Genomic DNA, 17,928 nt, shown 5'->3' on the forward strand with positions numbered 1-17,928 from the left:
CCTCATGAAGTTTCTGAGGGAGGTAGTGGTGTTTGCTTTCAGAGGTGAATGGCACAGCATTGTTCTTCACCAAACCATAGAAAAAGAAAACCACTGCTAGAACACATGGAAGAATTTGGGTTTAGTGATGAGATTAAGGATGTCCATCAGGCAGTGGCCAGGAGTCTAAGCTAGGCTACCATTTCCATGCAATAATCTTACCACTCTGAGACACTGAGTAACCTAGTGTACTTTTATTAGGTAAAATGGAAGCAGAGGTTAATGAACATTTATTGGACCAACTTAACACCTTGAAATCACAGGCATCAGTCAGACTGAGAGGCAGCATACTGATAAGGTCAAGTTTTCTTTACAAATCTATGAGCCCCTGTACAAAAATAAAGTATAAAAGGGGCAAACAGAAATATTTGTTTCTTCCCAATCCCAGGGCTGCTTCTGAGGTCACATTCAGCATAAATTTAGAGAAGTCCATGTGGTGCTCCAAATTATGCAGTGATATTTACAGTACCAGGAGGACCCTTCTCCACTTGGAGACTGAAAAAAACAACAAACTATAACACCAGCTTTGCACCTGCAGGAGCCTTCCCCATGCAGGTGAAGCTTCCAGCTCAATTTCTGCAGAATTTTGCCCTCTATGTACCACACAAACAACAGAAACATTCAGAAGGGTTTGAGCAGGGTGGGAGGAGTGGACAGACTGAGGAGTCCTGGGCTTGCTCTGTCTGGGACTGTGCTGAAATCTGCTCACGGAGCTCACTGTATGCTTTGGATCTGCTGAACTTAAAGCCTAGGCAGGGTTTCCAATTTAATCTTTTGCTACTGAAGGCTCCAAGGAAAACAGACTGTGGTAAAGAGGAGGCAAGAGAGGATGCTAAGTGTGTGCTTTACAGTTTTTGTCTCTTGATAAAAGGTTATAGAGTAATAAAAGAAACAAAGCTCTCCAGGTCAATCTTTCTACTGTGTAGCATTAACTGAATGGTAGTTCCACTTAAGAGAAGAAAAGGTATTAATTACATCAAATCACTACTTATTGTCATCTACATAAGGCAGAAGCACCCTCATGGGCTTTGTGAGATTTCTTTCCTTACGAGCTGGATACACAGAACTCCAAGAAATTCACATTAACAGAGTCAAAGTGTAGTTAAAACATTTATGATGGACTATACTTGAATTATCAAAATTACTTTACCTGTTTAAATAAACATTTGAGATGAAAAACATGTCACTGAAGTCAGACACCAATGCTCACCAGAGAAGTTTGTATTTCTAACATCAGAAACACTCCACTGCTTGATTTTCAGTAGGTCTTCCCATCTTTGTGCTTTGCTGGGAAAAGAGGTAGTTCTGAGAGTGAATTAACCCTTTCACTTCCATGAGCTCAGCCAGCATGGACTCACCACTGCAACAGCTGCCTGCAGGACACCAGCTATGCTTCACCAGGACTAAACAACACAGCTACTTGAAAAATTACCTCTTACTCACTGAATAGTTCACAGTTCGCACCATCCCCTCCTTGTGGGGCTAAACCAGAGCAGATGAGCACCTACAACTCCTCTGACAGCTCCCCTGCTTCCCTCCACGTGACTCTCTCATTCCTTCCTTCCCACAAAACCACAAACTCGAGGGATTCAGGTACAGCTCTTGTTCTGGGATGCAGCCACAGAACTGTGATTCCAGCTGTGGCACTAAGGGCACTCAGCAGGTGGGGTGAAGTGATGGATGAATTTCCCTTCTGTGGGCTGCAAGCCAGGCTCTGGATGCTGCAGGAAATAAACACCTTTGCCTGCCCTGGCTGGGTGGGAGGAGGCACAGCCAGACTGAGATTGCAGCTGTGGATTTTACAAGAATTGTAAACATATTTGACCACCCAACCTGCAGAAGGAGTCAGCAGGAGAAAATTAGCAATAGGATTACCCTTGTGAGAAAGATTCAACCTTGAGAACCCTTTTCTGATTGCACATGCAATGGTCCCAAACAACTGGAACAGCCCCCAGACCAACTCCAGCTGCAAGTTCCACTGTGAGGAAAAATCCTGTATCGCTGTATCATTTAAATATAAACACTAAAATTCTTATTGTACAACAGCACAGCCAACCAAACTTTGAGGAGAAGTCATTTTAAGGAACAGTGTGCTTCTGACACCTAAAAAGAGGTGGCAATGCCTGCTGCCTTTAACCATTTTCAGAGAAAATTCAGATCATGTGGGCCAGCAAGGGCACCAAGAAGGAAAATGAAGTGCCAGGTCCATCCATGGTTACACTTTCTCAGTTGGCTCTGCCCTAATTCCAGCTTTGTGGAAGGAAGCCTGTGCTGATCCAGGAGGAGCAGAGCCCCTGGGACAGACTGCAAGCTGAGCTCCTACAAAGGCTTCCCTTAAAGACTTGAAGACACTTTTCCCCACTGCACGAGTCACTGATTTGCTCTTGAAACTCCCTGTGATGAAATGAAGGACCCAAAAGCATTTAATTGTTGAACACATAAAAGGAAGTATATTTAAAATAAAAAAAAATTGGTCAGACTGTAGAGTCAATTACCATTTTTAAAGGAATTTACAGGGCTGTTTTAGATGAGTCTTTTGGAATAGTCAGTTTATCGCAATGTCTAAACTGGTTTCTTCATTGCACAGTATTTTCTTTTAAAATGTGTGCATCTTTAAACAATTACATACATATTAAAAATCAGCATTTCTTTGCTTCAACTTAATTAAAACGTTAATACTCTCAGACAACACAGATCTGAAATGGTGAAACCAGTAATTGCCCCCTCCCACCTTACAACAAATTAAATTGAGACAAAATTACAAACACATTTCACTACATGATTATTATTAATAAAAATCAGTTTTTCTTTTTTTTTTTCTTTTTTTTTAGAAAGTTGCCCAAAATGCAAGGGATGTGCATAGGTTTACAACTTAGTCAGAATAATATTTTGCTTTATTCCCTTGGGTACGTGTTCCCATGAACGGAATGTACTTTGCTGTAGATTACAGGTTTTATCAACACAGATACACCAACGGCATGAACGCTTGCGACTGTCCACATGCATTAAGAGTCAAGACCCAATTTCAAATTTCTAAAACTTTTACAGAGTTCTTCAAAGAGACAGTATCACATTATCTGGATGTTACACAAAAAAGTACTTAAAAATACTAGCCTAGGAGAGAAAAAAAAAAGCATGGAAAAAAAAAAGGCCTTTAAAATTTATGAATTTGTTTTGTAACCACTAGACTAATTACTTCAAATAAATAAAGGAAAGCAAAGTATTCCAATCCATAAAATCAGACTCTAAAAAGAATGTAGTGTTCCACCCCCAAGTTAAGGTAACAGAATCATATTATTATTACTATTAAAATAGATTATAGAAAGCAGCATCTATTTTGTGCAGTTTTTAGGGGCCCTTGAAATAAAAAGCTATGATTTCCAAAAATATAACATTCCAAAAGACTGAATAGTACATACATTTAAAGATACATTTTATTAAAGTTTAGGAGAAATGATTAAAAAAAAGATACTGTCTCTTTAAATTAGTGTTTCATCTTTTTTTCCCCCTCCTCCTATCTATTCGGACATGACAATAATTATATTTTAGGTCACACTACATCTAGGTAGTCTCTAGGGGCCAAGACCTGTTGACACAAGGTCAATAACGAAGAGGTTTTCCATGTATGAGGTGGTTCCCAGTAATGACAGGTTTTTTTTTTTCCCTCAATTCTCTCATTCCTGGTCTAGTAGACCCAGGAGACTGGGACCCACTGGGAGGCTGTACACACGAGCTCGATGGCTTCCTCCAGGTGCCTGATGGTTTCATCAATCTCATTGTTGATAATTGTTAGGTCAAAGTAGTGTGCATATGTTCTCTGTAAGATCTCAGACTCCTTCTGCAGGCGCTGAAGGGATTCATCCTGTGCGGCGGCCGGGAGAGAAAACGGAGAAAACAAAAGTTGGATTCTTTTGATTCTTTCATGCTCTCCCACAAGAGCTCCTCAGCTGAGAAGGAAATGGGCAAAAAGGCCTCAGGGAGTTGAGGTGCTTTAGCTCTCCCACCTACAGCTATGGGAATCACATGGGAGAAAGGGCACAGCTCCCTCTGGAAGCTGACACTCAAACAGCACTCGGTTATTGACGTTCTGGGAGACAAACACAGCTCTAGAGTTAAAAAAGCAAGGTAGAGGATGAAAGCTTGGAAAAGCAGCAATGGAGACCACATGTGAATAAATCAGACCTGGTACACAAGTAAGAGCTATTGGGCCTATGTCCCCGTGAGAATGTGAGAAACAGGAGGAGGGGGAGAGGCTGTCAGGAATAGCTGTTCCCACTTTTGGTAATGTTTTCTGTTCCACACCAATCCTCTGGGTCTGCTTCCTTCAATGACAATTTACTGATGAGGAAGTTCTCACTCCACATCACTGCTCTGTGGTTTCTGTCCCAGAGCAGGGCATTTCCAGCCCCTCTCAGAGGGAGATGCTGGAGGTGAACCAGGCACCCTGGACATCAGACCTTTGTTAGCAAGGTCTGCCTGCTGAGGCAGCTGGATGCAAAAGGCTTCTTCCCATGGCTCTGCAGCAATTGTAAGTGCGAATTCTCTTCCTGCAAATTACCTCATGAATTAAAAAAGAACCCAACAAACCCGTTTGCTGTTTTCAGGAACCTTGAAATAGTCACAGGAAAGCAATTAAGACTTTCCTGTCCCACAGGTTTGGGGTGAATTTGGTGCAAAGTGACTCCTGCTGCTCTGCAGCATCCATAGGCTGACTCTACTTGATCAATCAGCTGGGATACACTTTGCTAAACAGAGGTTTAGGCTGCAGAAGTACAGACACAGTGCCCACAGCTTTGTCACTAGAAATTATTCTGGAAACAGATTTTTATCCAGCTGTTAAGATGAGCTTCACCTTTTTTTTTTTTTTTTTTTTTTTCTGTTTCAGTTTCCCAAGTATTTGTAATTGCAGTGGCAAGTAGCTGTGGAACAAGAGCTTTCAGGTCCCCTCAAGGAAACAACCTGCTCTGAGACAGTTCTCCTTCCCTGCTGCAATGAAACCAGCCACTTCTGGAGGAGAAGTTCTCTGCCAGAGTTACAGTTCTGCTTCTCTCCTGAAGCTGCAGCCTCAAATGGGGAGGGGGCTGTGTGGTGTGCTTGTCTTCACTTGAAAATTATTACAAATTTCCTTCCAAGTCAGGCAAATACTCCTCACCTGCATTTCTATACAAGGGATGTTCCCTGTATGGGCCATTATGCACCACCAGCAACTACTCCTGGAACTTCTGTAGAAAATTCCAGTGTGTCCAAATTTAATTTATGCTATTAAAAAGGAGAACAATGTGGATTAACACTAGTATTAATTATTTTTGTGGACTATTTCATATGGCCCAGTGTCTTTAAGCCAAAATCCTAGTCAGGTGAACTTCCAACTTCTCAGAGATTCCAAAAGAGACATCAATTTGTATCAGCTGAGCATCAAACCTTTCCTGCTTAAATTAACCTACAAAGGAAGGTCAATAACTTGTCATGCAGACTATTTTCAATGCTTTAAATGTATCTAGCTAAGATTAATTTTGTATTTATAGTCTGTCTTGTCCAAATCATAGTGCACCTTGAAAAGACTTTTGATCTATGACACAGGGCTAAAAGTACCTGAGAAGCCCCTGGAAGCCTCAGAACTGTTAAGTTCTTATGCAGATTTTGAATTATTATTCAGATTTCCCATCAATGTTACTTTTACCTACAGATATGGACTTTTCTCACTACAGCATCTATCCTACTGTGACTAACAATGAAAATCTGAAAACCTCACAGCTCTCTCAAAAAAAGTGAGCTGGTAAACTTTACATTGCTCACACAGGTTCCACTAAACTAAGTCTTTCAAAAATTCATTAAATTTCAGGATTTTTCTGACTTTGCTTCTCCTAGATCCAACTCTACTGCGATCAAAGTGGTCTTTATTTTGGAATATCTAAATTTCCCAGCCTGCTGGAAATGTAATACATTACTTCTTTCATATACTTTAATGCATAGTGGTAAGCTTGGGATAAGCCATTGCCATAAGTTTCAAATAGGTTCAAACTTTCCTAAGCTCAGCAAAAGGAAAAGAGACAAAGCTCTTGATTTTTGTTTCATTTTGGGACTAACTTTCACCTGTGTTTGTGATAGAGTATCTATTTGTGCATGTCAGACTTCGCTGTTTTCTCTGAGTCTGCAAGACCTAAATACCAAAATTCATCTTTGAAGCTAGCTGTAATCAAAGTATTTGCTGTAGTAAGTTCCTCTCAATTTCTCTAAAATGTCTTAATTAAATTTTGCATACTGAACATCCCAGCTTATGTTCCAAGAAGGAAATTCTTCAGCAGTTGTGCTGTCAATAGTGTCAAGAAAGAAGATATTTATCGAAATGTTCAGTGAGCTGCAGAAAAATGAATGGCCACAGCTTCAGAAATTAACATTTGGGAGCACAACATCTGCACCTCCTTCTTCCCTCAGCTCTTGTGCAATAGGAATTTTAGGTGGTCTAGTTGCAGTGTGTCCATTACTGGATCAGACTTTTTCTTTCTAATTCAATTCACTTTCATAATCTCTCCTTTTCCACCACAGCTGAAAGGAGTTAAACATGGCTTCATTAATGAAATGTTCATGTACATAAAAGCCACCAGTGGCACCTGCAGTCTCCAAGGACTGGGTTGTTTTGGCCTGAAAATACACAGAACAGCTGCCACTTGTGGCAATCAAAGCCCAGCCCAAAAAATTACTAATATTCCCTTCTAAGGCTGTGGACAAGGTGTAAACACCATCAGGCCTTTGCCAGTTTTGCTTCAAGAGAAAGAAATTTACAATTTAAACAGGTGGTGGGCTCCACACTTACTAAGAAAAATTCCTTTTATTGTTTGGCTGTAGGAATGGAGGAAGCACAGCTAAAAGTCTGAAGAATTTGGCTCCAAAAGGTTTACATCAAACAAATGGAGCCTGTGATCTCTTTGCTGCTGTCTGGGCAAAGGAGGTAGGAACAGCTGGAGGAAAGAGGAACCACCCCAAGGTTTTCTGATGCATGCTCCTCTGTTTTAGCACAACAACCATCAGATTTAAACTTCCTCTGTGATTTGACAGGTGGGGCACTCTGGGATTCCCTGTATGATTAACATTGCTCTTGTGCTTTGCAGCTCTGCTCAGGGTGCATGGCTACATCCACTGGAAATGACAATATTTTGTCTCCTGACTTGCTGTGTGGGCCTCAATAACTGAGACACTTTGTGTGGTCTTTGACAGCATCATCAAGTGTCTCAAGAGAGACACTGTTAGGATCAGGACTCTGCACTGGTTTTACCACAGAGTTCAGATATATATCTGTAAGAATATATTTTTTAATCCATAGCCTCTCTTTTCACTAGCAGATAATTTTAGTGCAGATATCAAAAGTCATTATTATATTAAATTTTGACTCCAAAGGCAAAAGTAATGTTGCATGGGAACAAGCACGTCTACATTCTAGAACTACTGCAATAACCAGGGCTACCTTGTGATCCCCTAGCTGGTACTTACAGGCAGTTTTCTGCACCATTTTGGCAGCTATGTACAATTAGTACGAATGCAGGAAATGAAAAGAAAAGCAAAGATGAATTTTAAGAAAACATGGGGAGGGGAAAAAAGGACAGTCATTACAGAAGCGTTCTCAAAAAGTGCAAGTCAAATAAAACAAGGCAGGGCAAGAGGATCAACAGAAAGGGACACTCATTATGCAAATGAACCTTTCAAAAAGGAAGCATGAATGGGAAATAGGAAACACACACACTTCACCCTTGTTTGCTGCCCTGCAGGCTGCTACACACAGACACACTTTGCTTATCTGCCCAGAAAACCTTGGAAAACAGGATTCTGTGTGTGGGTAAGGGCTATTGCTATTACCATTGCCTGCCCCTCCCTTTCCTTAGTTTTAATTGATTAATTAAATTAAATTAGCATGTTTTGTAAGTGTGGCCTTGGCTCACCAATTCATGTGCCTGGGTGAAACTCTGTGGGCACAGAGACTTTTGTCACAGGGGCTTAAAACAGGTTTTACAGCACAAACACAGTATTTTACTTCTACTAATTCTTTGGCATGAAGTACTTCCCCACCACTACTATAAAAGGCACATTTCTGTTCTCTTCCCAGTGGATGAGGGAAAAAGTTTTCTCTCTCACATGAACTGTCCCAAGTATCTCTGTATTACATCCTACAGCTGGAAGATTAAAATTTAAGTACCACTGGCAAATGAGTGAGGCCAAGGAGAGACTATCTGGGAGCTGAGGCAGGTATGGAGGCAACAAGCCTGAGCATTTGTGAATTTTACAGGGTACCTGATGCAATGCTATTTGTTTACACAAAGAAAATTCAGTGTAGATGACAAAATTCTAGTATTTTATCCAGCTTGTACTGATTCCCAGCATCACACCAGCAGTTACATGAAGTGTCTATTCACTAACATGGCAAGCTGGGCTGTGCTGAGAGATCTTTGTTCTTACTCTTGGGTTGTACCATGAGGGTGTGGGTCCCTAAGACACAGTGAAATGACATGACTTAATGCTGTGAAAGTGAACAGAGCCATCTTCCCCCTCCTGTCCCTCTTTCACTGCTTGTTCTAGCACCGGTGCTTAAAAACTAACAAAACTCCAATTGAGATCTAAAGTAGTTCACTAAAGCATCTTAGTGAACTAGCAGAATGCCTCAGCTGTCAGTAAAATTCCAGCTTGAGGCCAAAATTCTTCACTTTCCACTTTTGGTTTGAATAATCATGCAGGTTATTTGCATTTAAATGTGCAAGTCTGGCTCTTTCCTTTCCTGCAAGCCTCTGCAGTGATGTCACAGCTTCATGCTTATGATATTGTAATGACATTTCTATAGAAACCTGCTGTAGTGACATGGCCTCTGACTTAGTGTTTTGATGATCAAGGAGACACCTAGGATATTTGGAACAGATTCATGATCAAATCCAACAGATTAAATACTTTAATATCATGGTTTAAGGAAGGTGTTTGTGAAAATGGAGTTTGTGTTAGTGTCAGCTAAATCCAGAATTGCTTGGTAACCCTGAAATGAGCAGCAAGAGCAGATACCCTATAAAAACTAAGTAGGAAATGGATGATGTGGACTTCCATGAATACTTAGCATCATTCCACAAGCAATTACCCCTGGGGTCAAAGATTCCAGTTCTTAGAGGGCAGCTGACAAAATGAACAAAGCCTATTTCTGATACTTATTTGCTGTGCAGGGAAAATGCTAAAGATAAAGGTGGGATCAGTGCTGGCATTGCAACTCACAATTGAGTAATTTGTGCCAATGATTTGGAAATGGATCTTTGAGCTGGAGCAGGGAATGAAATATAAGAAATGTACTTTTAGCATACAGCACATGGATCCTTCCTCTTGAAGCCCACATTTTGAATTATCAGTTCATAAACAATAAATGTATGTCAATCAACTTAATAAAGCCCTTATTCAATTATTTTTCTGCCTCTTCATTTACAAACAAGGAAACAATTGAAGAGTCTGATTTGCACATTTGAACCTCATCCTTAATTCTGTCTCTGCCAGGACATCAGATTGACACGTGCCATACCTCATTAATGCCTGGGGTAATCGTAGGTGCAGCAATAAAAACAACAAAAGGAGCAAACTCTGCAGTTCTCAGGACCTTCAATGCCTAGGGGAAAAAAAATCAGATACTTTAGAGGAAATCTCCAACAATCAATGTGAAGTAAGTTTAGTCACACAAGCAAAAGACACAAATTCATGATCTACCAATGCTGGATTTGTTTTAACTGAATTGGAGTCAAGACCTTAGTAATACAGACACCTAACTTTTTCTATTATTTTATATTTTTGGTGGTCAAAACATGTATTTATCCTTAATTAAAGTGAGTTTATGAGACAGTAAAAGCTTTAGTATTTTCAGAGTGCCTCTCCCCACTCTCAAAGAATGTGGAATTCTGTTTACATTTAAACTGACTGATGAAATACCATGTAAAAAAAAATCAGCTATACTATAAATAGGGAAAAGAGCCAACTGTGTTTCAGAATATTGATTAGAGTATAAATTTTATTATTATAAAATTATTATTTAAAAAAAAAATGCGATGTGAGAAGTTTTAAGTGTTTAAAAACTGAGCATAGCACTAAATGCAATAAATACAGTTCCAATCTCCTGAACCAAATCTGTGCAAAAGAGCAGAGTTCTCATTAAAGAGTTGCCTTAATGAACTGAGTGACACAGAGCTGCCACGTGTGACACTCTGTCACAGACCTGGGCTGGACTGACGTGCAGGACAGTGGGTTAAACACCTCAGCTGAACGCAAAGGGATGGACAAGATAAAGTCAGACTGCTAAAGGTCACTCTGGGTTTGGTCTTTTGATTTCCTGTCTTCTCCAAAGCTTTTTCTTTTTAAAGAAACCAACAAAACAAAACCCCCATAATCCACCCTCTCCTGAGCTAAAAGGTTTTCATCTCTGCTGCCACCAACAGGAATTCACCTCTCCCAACCTGCTCCAAACAAGAGACAAGCCCCATAACTGAAATGCAAGAAAATCCATAGGAGTGCCCAAGGGAGAACAGGCAAGGGGTGTAAGAGAACCAGGAATAAATCCACAAACAGGTTGGCCTCAATGAGCTGAGATGGATGAAGGAGGAAGCTGGTTAGTAAAGTGGCTTGCTGGACATGAGCTGGAGGAAATGTGGCAAAGGCAGCACTCACCAAATATAAATATATTCCAACAAAGATTAAAATCTCTTCTGAGAATTGTACAGCTCTTGAATAATGCATATTGAAAAAGTTTATCAAAAGAGTGTGCTGTTAACAGCTGCTCCATTTAAACTAATTATAAATGCTGCTCTCCCTGAATGCTGTTAAATGTGGGATTTTATTTCTAAGAACACCACCACACCATCATACTCTGAACTCTCTTAAAATAATTTAGTCAGGTATCTCATTTCTGTTGTGAAATTCTTAGAAAAATCTGAACTTCCTGAATCCATTTACAAAGAAGAAACAAATCAGCAAATTTAAGTAGATAACCCCGGTCACAATTTTGTTCTTCCTCCCATTTCCTTCCATCTGCTAGAATAATATGAACATCACAACTGTCTATATCCATGTTGTTTCATTTAACAAAACATATAAACAGATCCCTGTGAATTGAAAGTAATGACTGCACAGATGTTTCAAATGAAATGTATCAGAATTTTCCACAGATTTTCTACAATGAATAAATAAACTATTAGTGTTTCTTCAGAGCCTGTTTTTTCTTTCTCCTCTGTGTTCTTCTAACCATATGATTACCAGAATTCCAGATTGATATCCTGGTGGTTCAAGGATTTTTGTTTCACATCACTTTATGCAGCACTTACCTAGTGTGCAATCAATAAAAACATTTCAATGAAACAAGGTTGAAGGATTTGTGATGAGTCCCATTTTTATACACTTCTAATTAGTTACCTGAGGTTCTACATCAAGTATTGCAATTAGTCCCTGCTCATGGATCTTTCGTATTGTTTCCAGTTTTGTCCCATACATTGCATCCTCATGGCTGCCATATTCCAAATATTCATTGTTTGATATATCCTGCATCATTTGGTCATGTGATACAAAGTAGTAATTTTTGCCATTTTCTTCATCTTTCTTTGGAGGTCTGGTTGTGTCTGAAAATACAAAATATTTTAGTACAGGAGCAATATTAACGTTATATGTGGCTTCTCTTTTCTGTTTGTTTATCAATGCTTATTCACTGAACTGAACCTGTCAGATCACACACAGAGCAATGAAGGATGAGGCAGTCAGAATGACAGGCACTGGGAAGAGAAGGAGTTTGAGGGATATGTGTTGGAAAAAGCAGCAGTGGAGTCCCTAGGGTCTACTGAACTTAAGATACTCATATTTCTCCTAAATCCCCTTCTGTCCCAAAAACATTTCTACTTTTTCCTTTTTTTTTAAATTTTTATGAGGTTCTTATGAGTGAGAAAAGGATAAGTCTAAAAAACTGTTTAAAAACCTGATTACCTGTGGTCAAGAGAAGTAAAAGCTCCTAAGGAATAACATACTTTTTGAATATTGCTTCTACAGACTTGTGGTAAGAGAAGCATGGACTACTAATCTTTACAATTAACTGCCATTGTGCCTGACCTGATATTTTTGATCTGGTTTTCAGTATGCAGGTAATTTCTTCATAAAACATTCTTCTAAACTCCTCTAAACCCAATTTAAGACCCATCTCAAAAGCTACCTACTACACCATGGTTTTGTAAAGGGATGCAGAAAATGCATCTTGTCTTATAAAATCAGTGAAACAATTTCAGAGACTCCACAGAGCAGGAACCTAATGCAGGCAACCTAAGGCATGCTCACCATGGTAATAGGTGAGTCCATTTTAAAAGCATCTGCAGATAAAATCACTACTTTCTGCGAAGAAAATGAAATGAATGTCACTTGTGAGCCATGTATGGCATTTCTGAGGTCAGTCTGAAATAGAGTGGACAGGTAGGGGCTGGATGCTCTTGTTTTGGTGTGCTCAGCTTGAGGACAAAGGATGCATCTCCAAGAGATCATGAAATGGGATCTGCAGTTCCTGCAGGGTACTCATAGAGATTGTCATGAATGGAAAACACCTCTGTGCTCTTCATAACAACCCACTGGCAAGCAGTGAAATTAATTGTGTTTTCTGGAAACCTGGAACTATTTTAGTGCAATACCAGTCCTTAAGACTTGGCTGTGTGAAGTAATTAAAACACTACAGGTTCCCTCTAAATCCAGCTCATACTTCTTCTCATGGGAATGATACAGTTAAAAACGAGAAAACTTTTATCCTTCATTCTAAATTAACACAAATTTGGGGTAGAGAGAAGTAGGTTTAACAAGAAGTTTTGTGAACAGTAAGGAATATTTGATGCAAAAATGGTGTTGCTTTCCACCCTGCCCTCTGCGAAAGCAAAAGAACCAGGCCCAATCCTACACAGCTCCCACCTTCAAGGCAGGATTTGTCTCAGCTGAGCTGAACACAGGCAGTAGAAGCAGGAGGGTGTTGCCAAGGAGGACACAAACAATTCTGCAGCACATTGAGCCCTGCTACTTACGAGGAATGGGGTAAGCAAATCTGTCCGGGTGTTTTGTGATGAGCGTGTTTTTTATGTGTCTTCTTCCCACACCGTGGGCACCTGAGCCACAACACAAAAAATAATTTAAGAAATATTCCACCAGAAAGGCTTCAAAGCTATGATGCTATGTTCAGAAAAGTAACTGAAAATTACCTAGTAGGACTAGTGTTTTCCTTTTGAATGCTGGCAGCTTTACTACTTCTTCATATGTGACGAGATCTAATTGATCAAACACTAAAACACAAAAGAAAGCCCCAAAGGATAAGAAAAAAAAGGCAATATGAAGGGTGACAACTAATTCTGCTACAAATTAAAATTTTATCAAGATTTAGATTTATAATACAAAGTAACATGTTATGGAAAATAAAACCATTCATTCCTTATGCAATTTTAACAAGAGTGTTCATTTAAGAAACTGTAAAGAGCAGTAACAAAGCTACTGAGATGCTCAGCAAAGTTTGCATGTCCTTTCATGCAGTGTTCAGCAGACCACAAAAATCAGCTAGAACAGCATGCCATTCACGTTTGCATTCCTGAGAAATAGCAATACTAAAGAAAAATTTGTGGACAGTGACCGACATGAATACAATATGAGAACATCTATTTACACTGAAGATAGGGATACTTTCATAATAATGTTTTAACAAGATCTATGAGAAATGCACAGTGTTAATACTTTGTGGTATTTATTCTTTCAAACCACACCACTTACTTGTAATTAGAGTTCTCTTTAAACACACGTGCTAATTAAACTGACATGCTTTTAAAACTTGTGAAAGAATGAAGAATTCTAATGAGAAGTGATGGCATTACAGAAAAGAACCTCCACCATATTTAGGGAAAAATTGTAAAAGTATTATTTCAGGTATCATTTCAACTGCAGCTGAAATTGGATGAATTCCAGCATGCCTATGAATCTGTTGTCAATTGCCAGGGAATATAGTGATTGACAAATCAAGTTTTGTTCATTAATAACAGCTTATTCCTCCTGTGCCCAGCAACACATCATCTCTGGTTACTCCTGCTGAATTCTAATGAGAGAAGCAGGCAGGAGGCAGTTATTTATATTTGTAAAGATTGCAGCAACCAGCAATTGTGGAGCAGAATAATGAACAAGAGTTTTCAGTTCTGTATTTCTGCACGCTATGAAAAGGAGGCAGGAGAGACTCCATCCCAACTATGGAATCTCTCTCTGAGTGTTTCCAAGGCTTAAGTGGTGTATCCACCTCAGCTATATCCAATCCATCTTTTAGGATGAGTGTGGCTATCTCTCAGTTTTTCAATTTGATGGCAGTCTTTTCACCTGAGAAAGTCCAATGGCTTCAATTTGGTGAAGCTACACAAATCAGCCAATTGACACACCCAACTCTTTAAGGCCTTGAAAAGATACAGATAGGAAAACTTCCTAGTCCATTTGAAGCATTTTGAATTTCATCCTAAAGAAGAATCTCTTTCAACCTTTCCCCAAATACTACAAGCAAGAATTTAGTCATATTTTTCTTTCATTCCACAATGGAATTATTACTCTTGTCCTTTTTGCAACTTCACATTATTTAAACAAATCAGTAATTCATTTCATAATAATGATCTACAACACATTAAACAGCTTTACCATGCTAACCACCTAAGCCTGCAAGTGTCTTTTTCCATTGAAAAATAATAATTAAAAAAGAAATCAATCCTTTATTTTCTTCTTGAACAAAGCCATGTTATGTTAGATACAAACAACAGGAACAAACACCAGAAGTGACACATATTAATGCCTTCATCACAAAGTAGTAGCATGGAGAAAATGTGTCTCAGTCTACATGGATTTAACTAATGATTGTGGGGTTCTCAAATGCAAAAGAAAAATGATTAATTTCTTAATATACAAAGATAGGAGGAATACAGGGCACACTAAAGACTGAACTTCAATGCTTCTGTGTTACTAGCTGATAAAAGAAAAGGAGTTCTTGAAAGGAAACAGTAAGAAGCAAATAAAGAGGCATTGTCACTTGACAGGTTACTTACATGCACAGAGGCCATTGGGAGTAAGACAGCATGAAAAATGTACAGGGGTCATTGAGATATGGCTTGTAATATATTAGTAAAATAAAAAGTATATGCACAAAATAAACTTTACCATGCAATAGTCTAAACACAAGGCAAATAAATCACATTAAGAAATGATAAACATATTTTATAAAAGCTTGGCAATTTTCTACATTATGCATAATATCGAGCATAGTTCTGGAATGTTCTCTTTTCTGAAGCCCTGCAATAACTTTTCAGCAAAATAAATGAAAAATGTATCTGGATATCACTGCAGCATATCTCTAGAGCATTTATAAAAATGTCAGTGAATCTAATAATGGAAAAGATATTTCATTTTTTCTGTGGGCTTTGGTTTAAAACTGATTTTATACTGATAAAACATATGATCATGAAATTGCCTGATACTCTAATATGAAGCATGGAGGAAAGAACAACAGGATTACATTTTTCTTGCAAAGGAGAATGTATTTGCTTCTAATTCTAAAAGGTAACTGAAATAATCTCCTGTTTACTTCATAAACTATGTCTGATTTGCAGAATAATCTCAATTCTACTTCCAGTAATATCCCAATATGCCACACCAGCTCTCAAATCATCAGCTGGCCACACAAATCTGAGTTGACTATGAATTATTTTAATGGGTCATTTCTCAGCACCCCAGACCAGTCTCACCCCTAAGAGAAAAATAACACACAAGTCCAAATAGATTACAGGCTGCTGATCAATTTATTTAGTTTTATACTTGAATAAAAGAGAAATAAATTCTACTTCCCTGTAAGAGCAACATTTTGACAATGATTATACTTGTTTTGGATCCAGCAGAAGAAAAGATCTGGTTTTTATTGTGAAACAGAAGCACTGAAAGGCTGCAAGTGCTGCCATATTTCTGACCAACAATCCTGGATGTGACACAGCACTTCAGAGAATTTGGTGAATTCAGTGCCACCTCAGGTAAACCTGAACTCACACGAGCACCAGAGCAATGAATAATATTCATAATATTGAATATTCTGTATTTGATGTCATTCCCTGGAATATTACTGGCATTACCTTCAGTACCTCAGGGACACAAAGATCAATAACATTTCTACAAGAAATCTTGATTTCAATCTGTGCTTACATTAACTTTTTGACTTAGGGGAAAGGGGAAGCTGCATTCTAAAGGGAACAGTTTCTTTTATGGTCATTATCACAATTTTTAACGTTGGTATTTCTAATTCTTGGCAAGCACCTGCTCAGATATAAAGCAAATAAAGATACAACACTGCTGGTGAAGGCAGGTGAACTGTGTGAATCAAAGTGCCATCAACCTACTCCAAAATGTCCCCCTATGCCAAGACTGCAAAGTGCACATTCCTTTCAGGAATTTAACTGATAGAAAATCTCTGAGCTAGGTCTGCTCCTACAGTACTGCCTGCTTCTCCTCCTTCCCTGGCTATCCTTCCTCTAGCTCACTCCCTTGTAGCAGGCCTTGCTTACTCACAAGACATTTTCAGTTCTGTATTTGCATTGAGAGATGCATTAAGAAATGTACCTGCCCTAAAGATAAACAATTATTTTTTTGGGTTGTTCTTGATCCAGTTCACAGCATGGCCACAAGTGAAGGGAGGAGCAAGGCTGTGAGAATGTGTGCTGGGAGCAGATGATACCAGTACTGGGAAAGGCTTTGGCTCATAAAATCCAGTTTACTCTCAACAGCTTTTGTAATAATTATTAAAATGTGGTTGAGTGCTACTGCAGTGAGGGGGAAACATTAGAACAAGCAGGGTGTTACAGCAGCAAAAGGAAGGAACCTACTACTTAAAGCTTTCAATCTTTGCTTGTGAAAGCTTTCAGGGTAACAAATAGCTTTATATTCACCTGTGAACATCTTAAATGCAACAGTGAATTTAAAGAGTATAAACAACAATTACTGTCTTAGAATTTAGGCTTTCTTCGAATTTACTGCCAAATTACTTTAAAGGAAACACATATTCTGTATTAGTGACACATTATGAGCTCTGATCCTGCACACATTGTGCATGTAAAGAGAAATACCTGAAAATATGGATTTATATTGTTTAATCAGTGTGCTCAAGAAGGCAACTGAAAAAAAAAACCCCTAGAAATTAATGTAATATAGAATACTTTCATTACACTGCTTGGACAGGTATCTATTCTGATTCTAATAAAAATCTCTGCAAGTCTCTCAGGAGACCACAACAACATAAGCATCACAGAATGTGCTACCAAAGCAGGAGCAACAGAAAAGTGTTGAAAAGCAGTTTCAGCACATTAAGTATTTTATATTAAAAGAAGAAAAGAAGCAAATTCAGCTCATAAATGACAGGGTCTGTCTTTTTTACTACTAAAAATAATGACTTTTGCTTGACAAGGATCTCTTACTCTACACTTCTAAAATTTTCTAAAACAATTCATTTTTTCAGCACTCAGAAGAGAAGCCCAAACTCAGGATTCAGGCACAAACAGAAGCCCAGATTCAGGATTCAGGCAGGAATCACTGCAAGGAGGATAAACCTCCACAGCTGGCTCTATTTGGTAGCTGTAAATAACACACTGACTATGCAATGGCTCTTATTCTACTTCCAGCTGTGCCACTTCAACAAAAATGCTCTTTCATGATGTTTTCACATATGTAATCTGTAACTATAAATACATATTAACAAGGATGCTACAGAACAGTCTGTTGTAGAGCACAGTACAGTAATATAGGTTGCAAAAATCGTATCCTGTTTGTTTCTAATGCTGCTTTACACATAAACCCTAATAGTATCAGGATATACTA

General features: G+C 38.7%; 1 protein-coding gene across 7 annotated transcripts in view; it reads right to left on the reverse strand.

Annotated features, from left to right (window-relative positions):
• Positions 1–218: 218 nt before the first annotated feature.
• CASK (calcium/calmodulin dependent serine protein kinase) overlaps positions 219–17,928 on the reverse strand; it is a 188,578-nt gene continuing 170,868 nt past the window's right edge. For 4 of the 7 annotated variants that reach the window (XM_066545497.1, XM_066545494.1, XM_066545495.1 and 1 more), the window contains 5 exons: positions 13,260–13,340; positions 13,086–13,166; positions 11,455–11,657; positions 9,581–9,664; positions 219–3,901 (listed from right to left, as the gene is read on the reverse strand). In XM_066545497.1, coding sequence (XP_066401594.1) covers positions 3,725–3,901; positions 9,581–9,664; positions 11,455–11,657; positions 13,086–13,166; positions 13,260–13,340 — 626 coding nt within the window. In that variant the 3' untranslated portion in view covers positions 219–3,724. The remainder of the gene's footprint in view (positions 3,902–9,580; positions 9,665–11,454; positions 11,658–13,085; positions 13,167–13,259; positions 13,341–17,928) is intronic. The other 3 variants (XM_066545498.1, XM_066545496.1, XM_066545493.1) reach the window with 1 other exon arrangement.

This window comes from Molothrus aeneus, chromosome 2 (assembly GCF_037042795.1).
Source record: "Molothrus aeneus isolate 106 chromosome 2, BPBGC_Maene_1.0, whole genome shotgun sequence".
NCBI classification, from domain to species: domain Eukaryota; kingdom Metazoa; phylum Chordata; class Aves; order Passeriformes; family Icteridae; genus Molothrus; species Molothrus aeneus.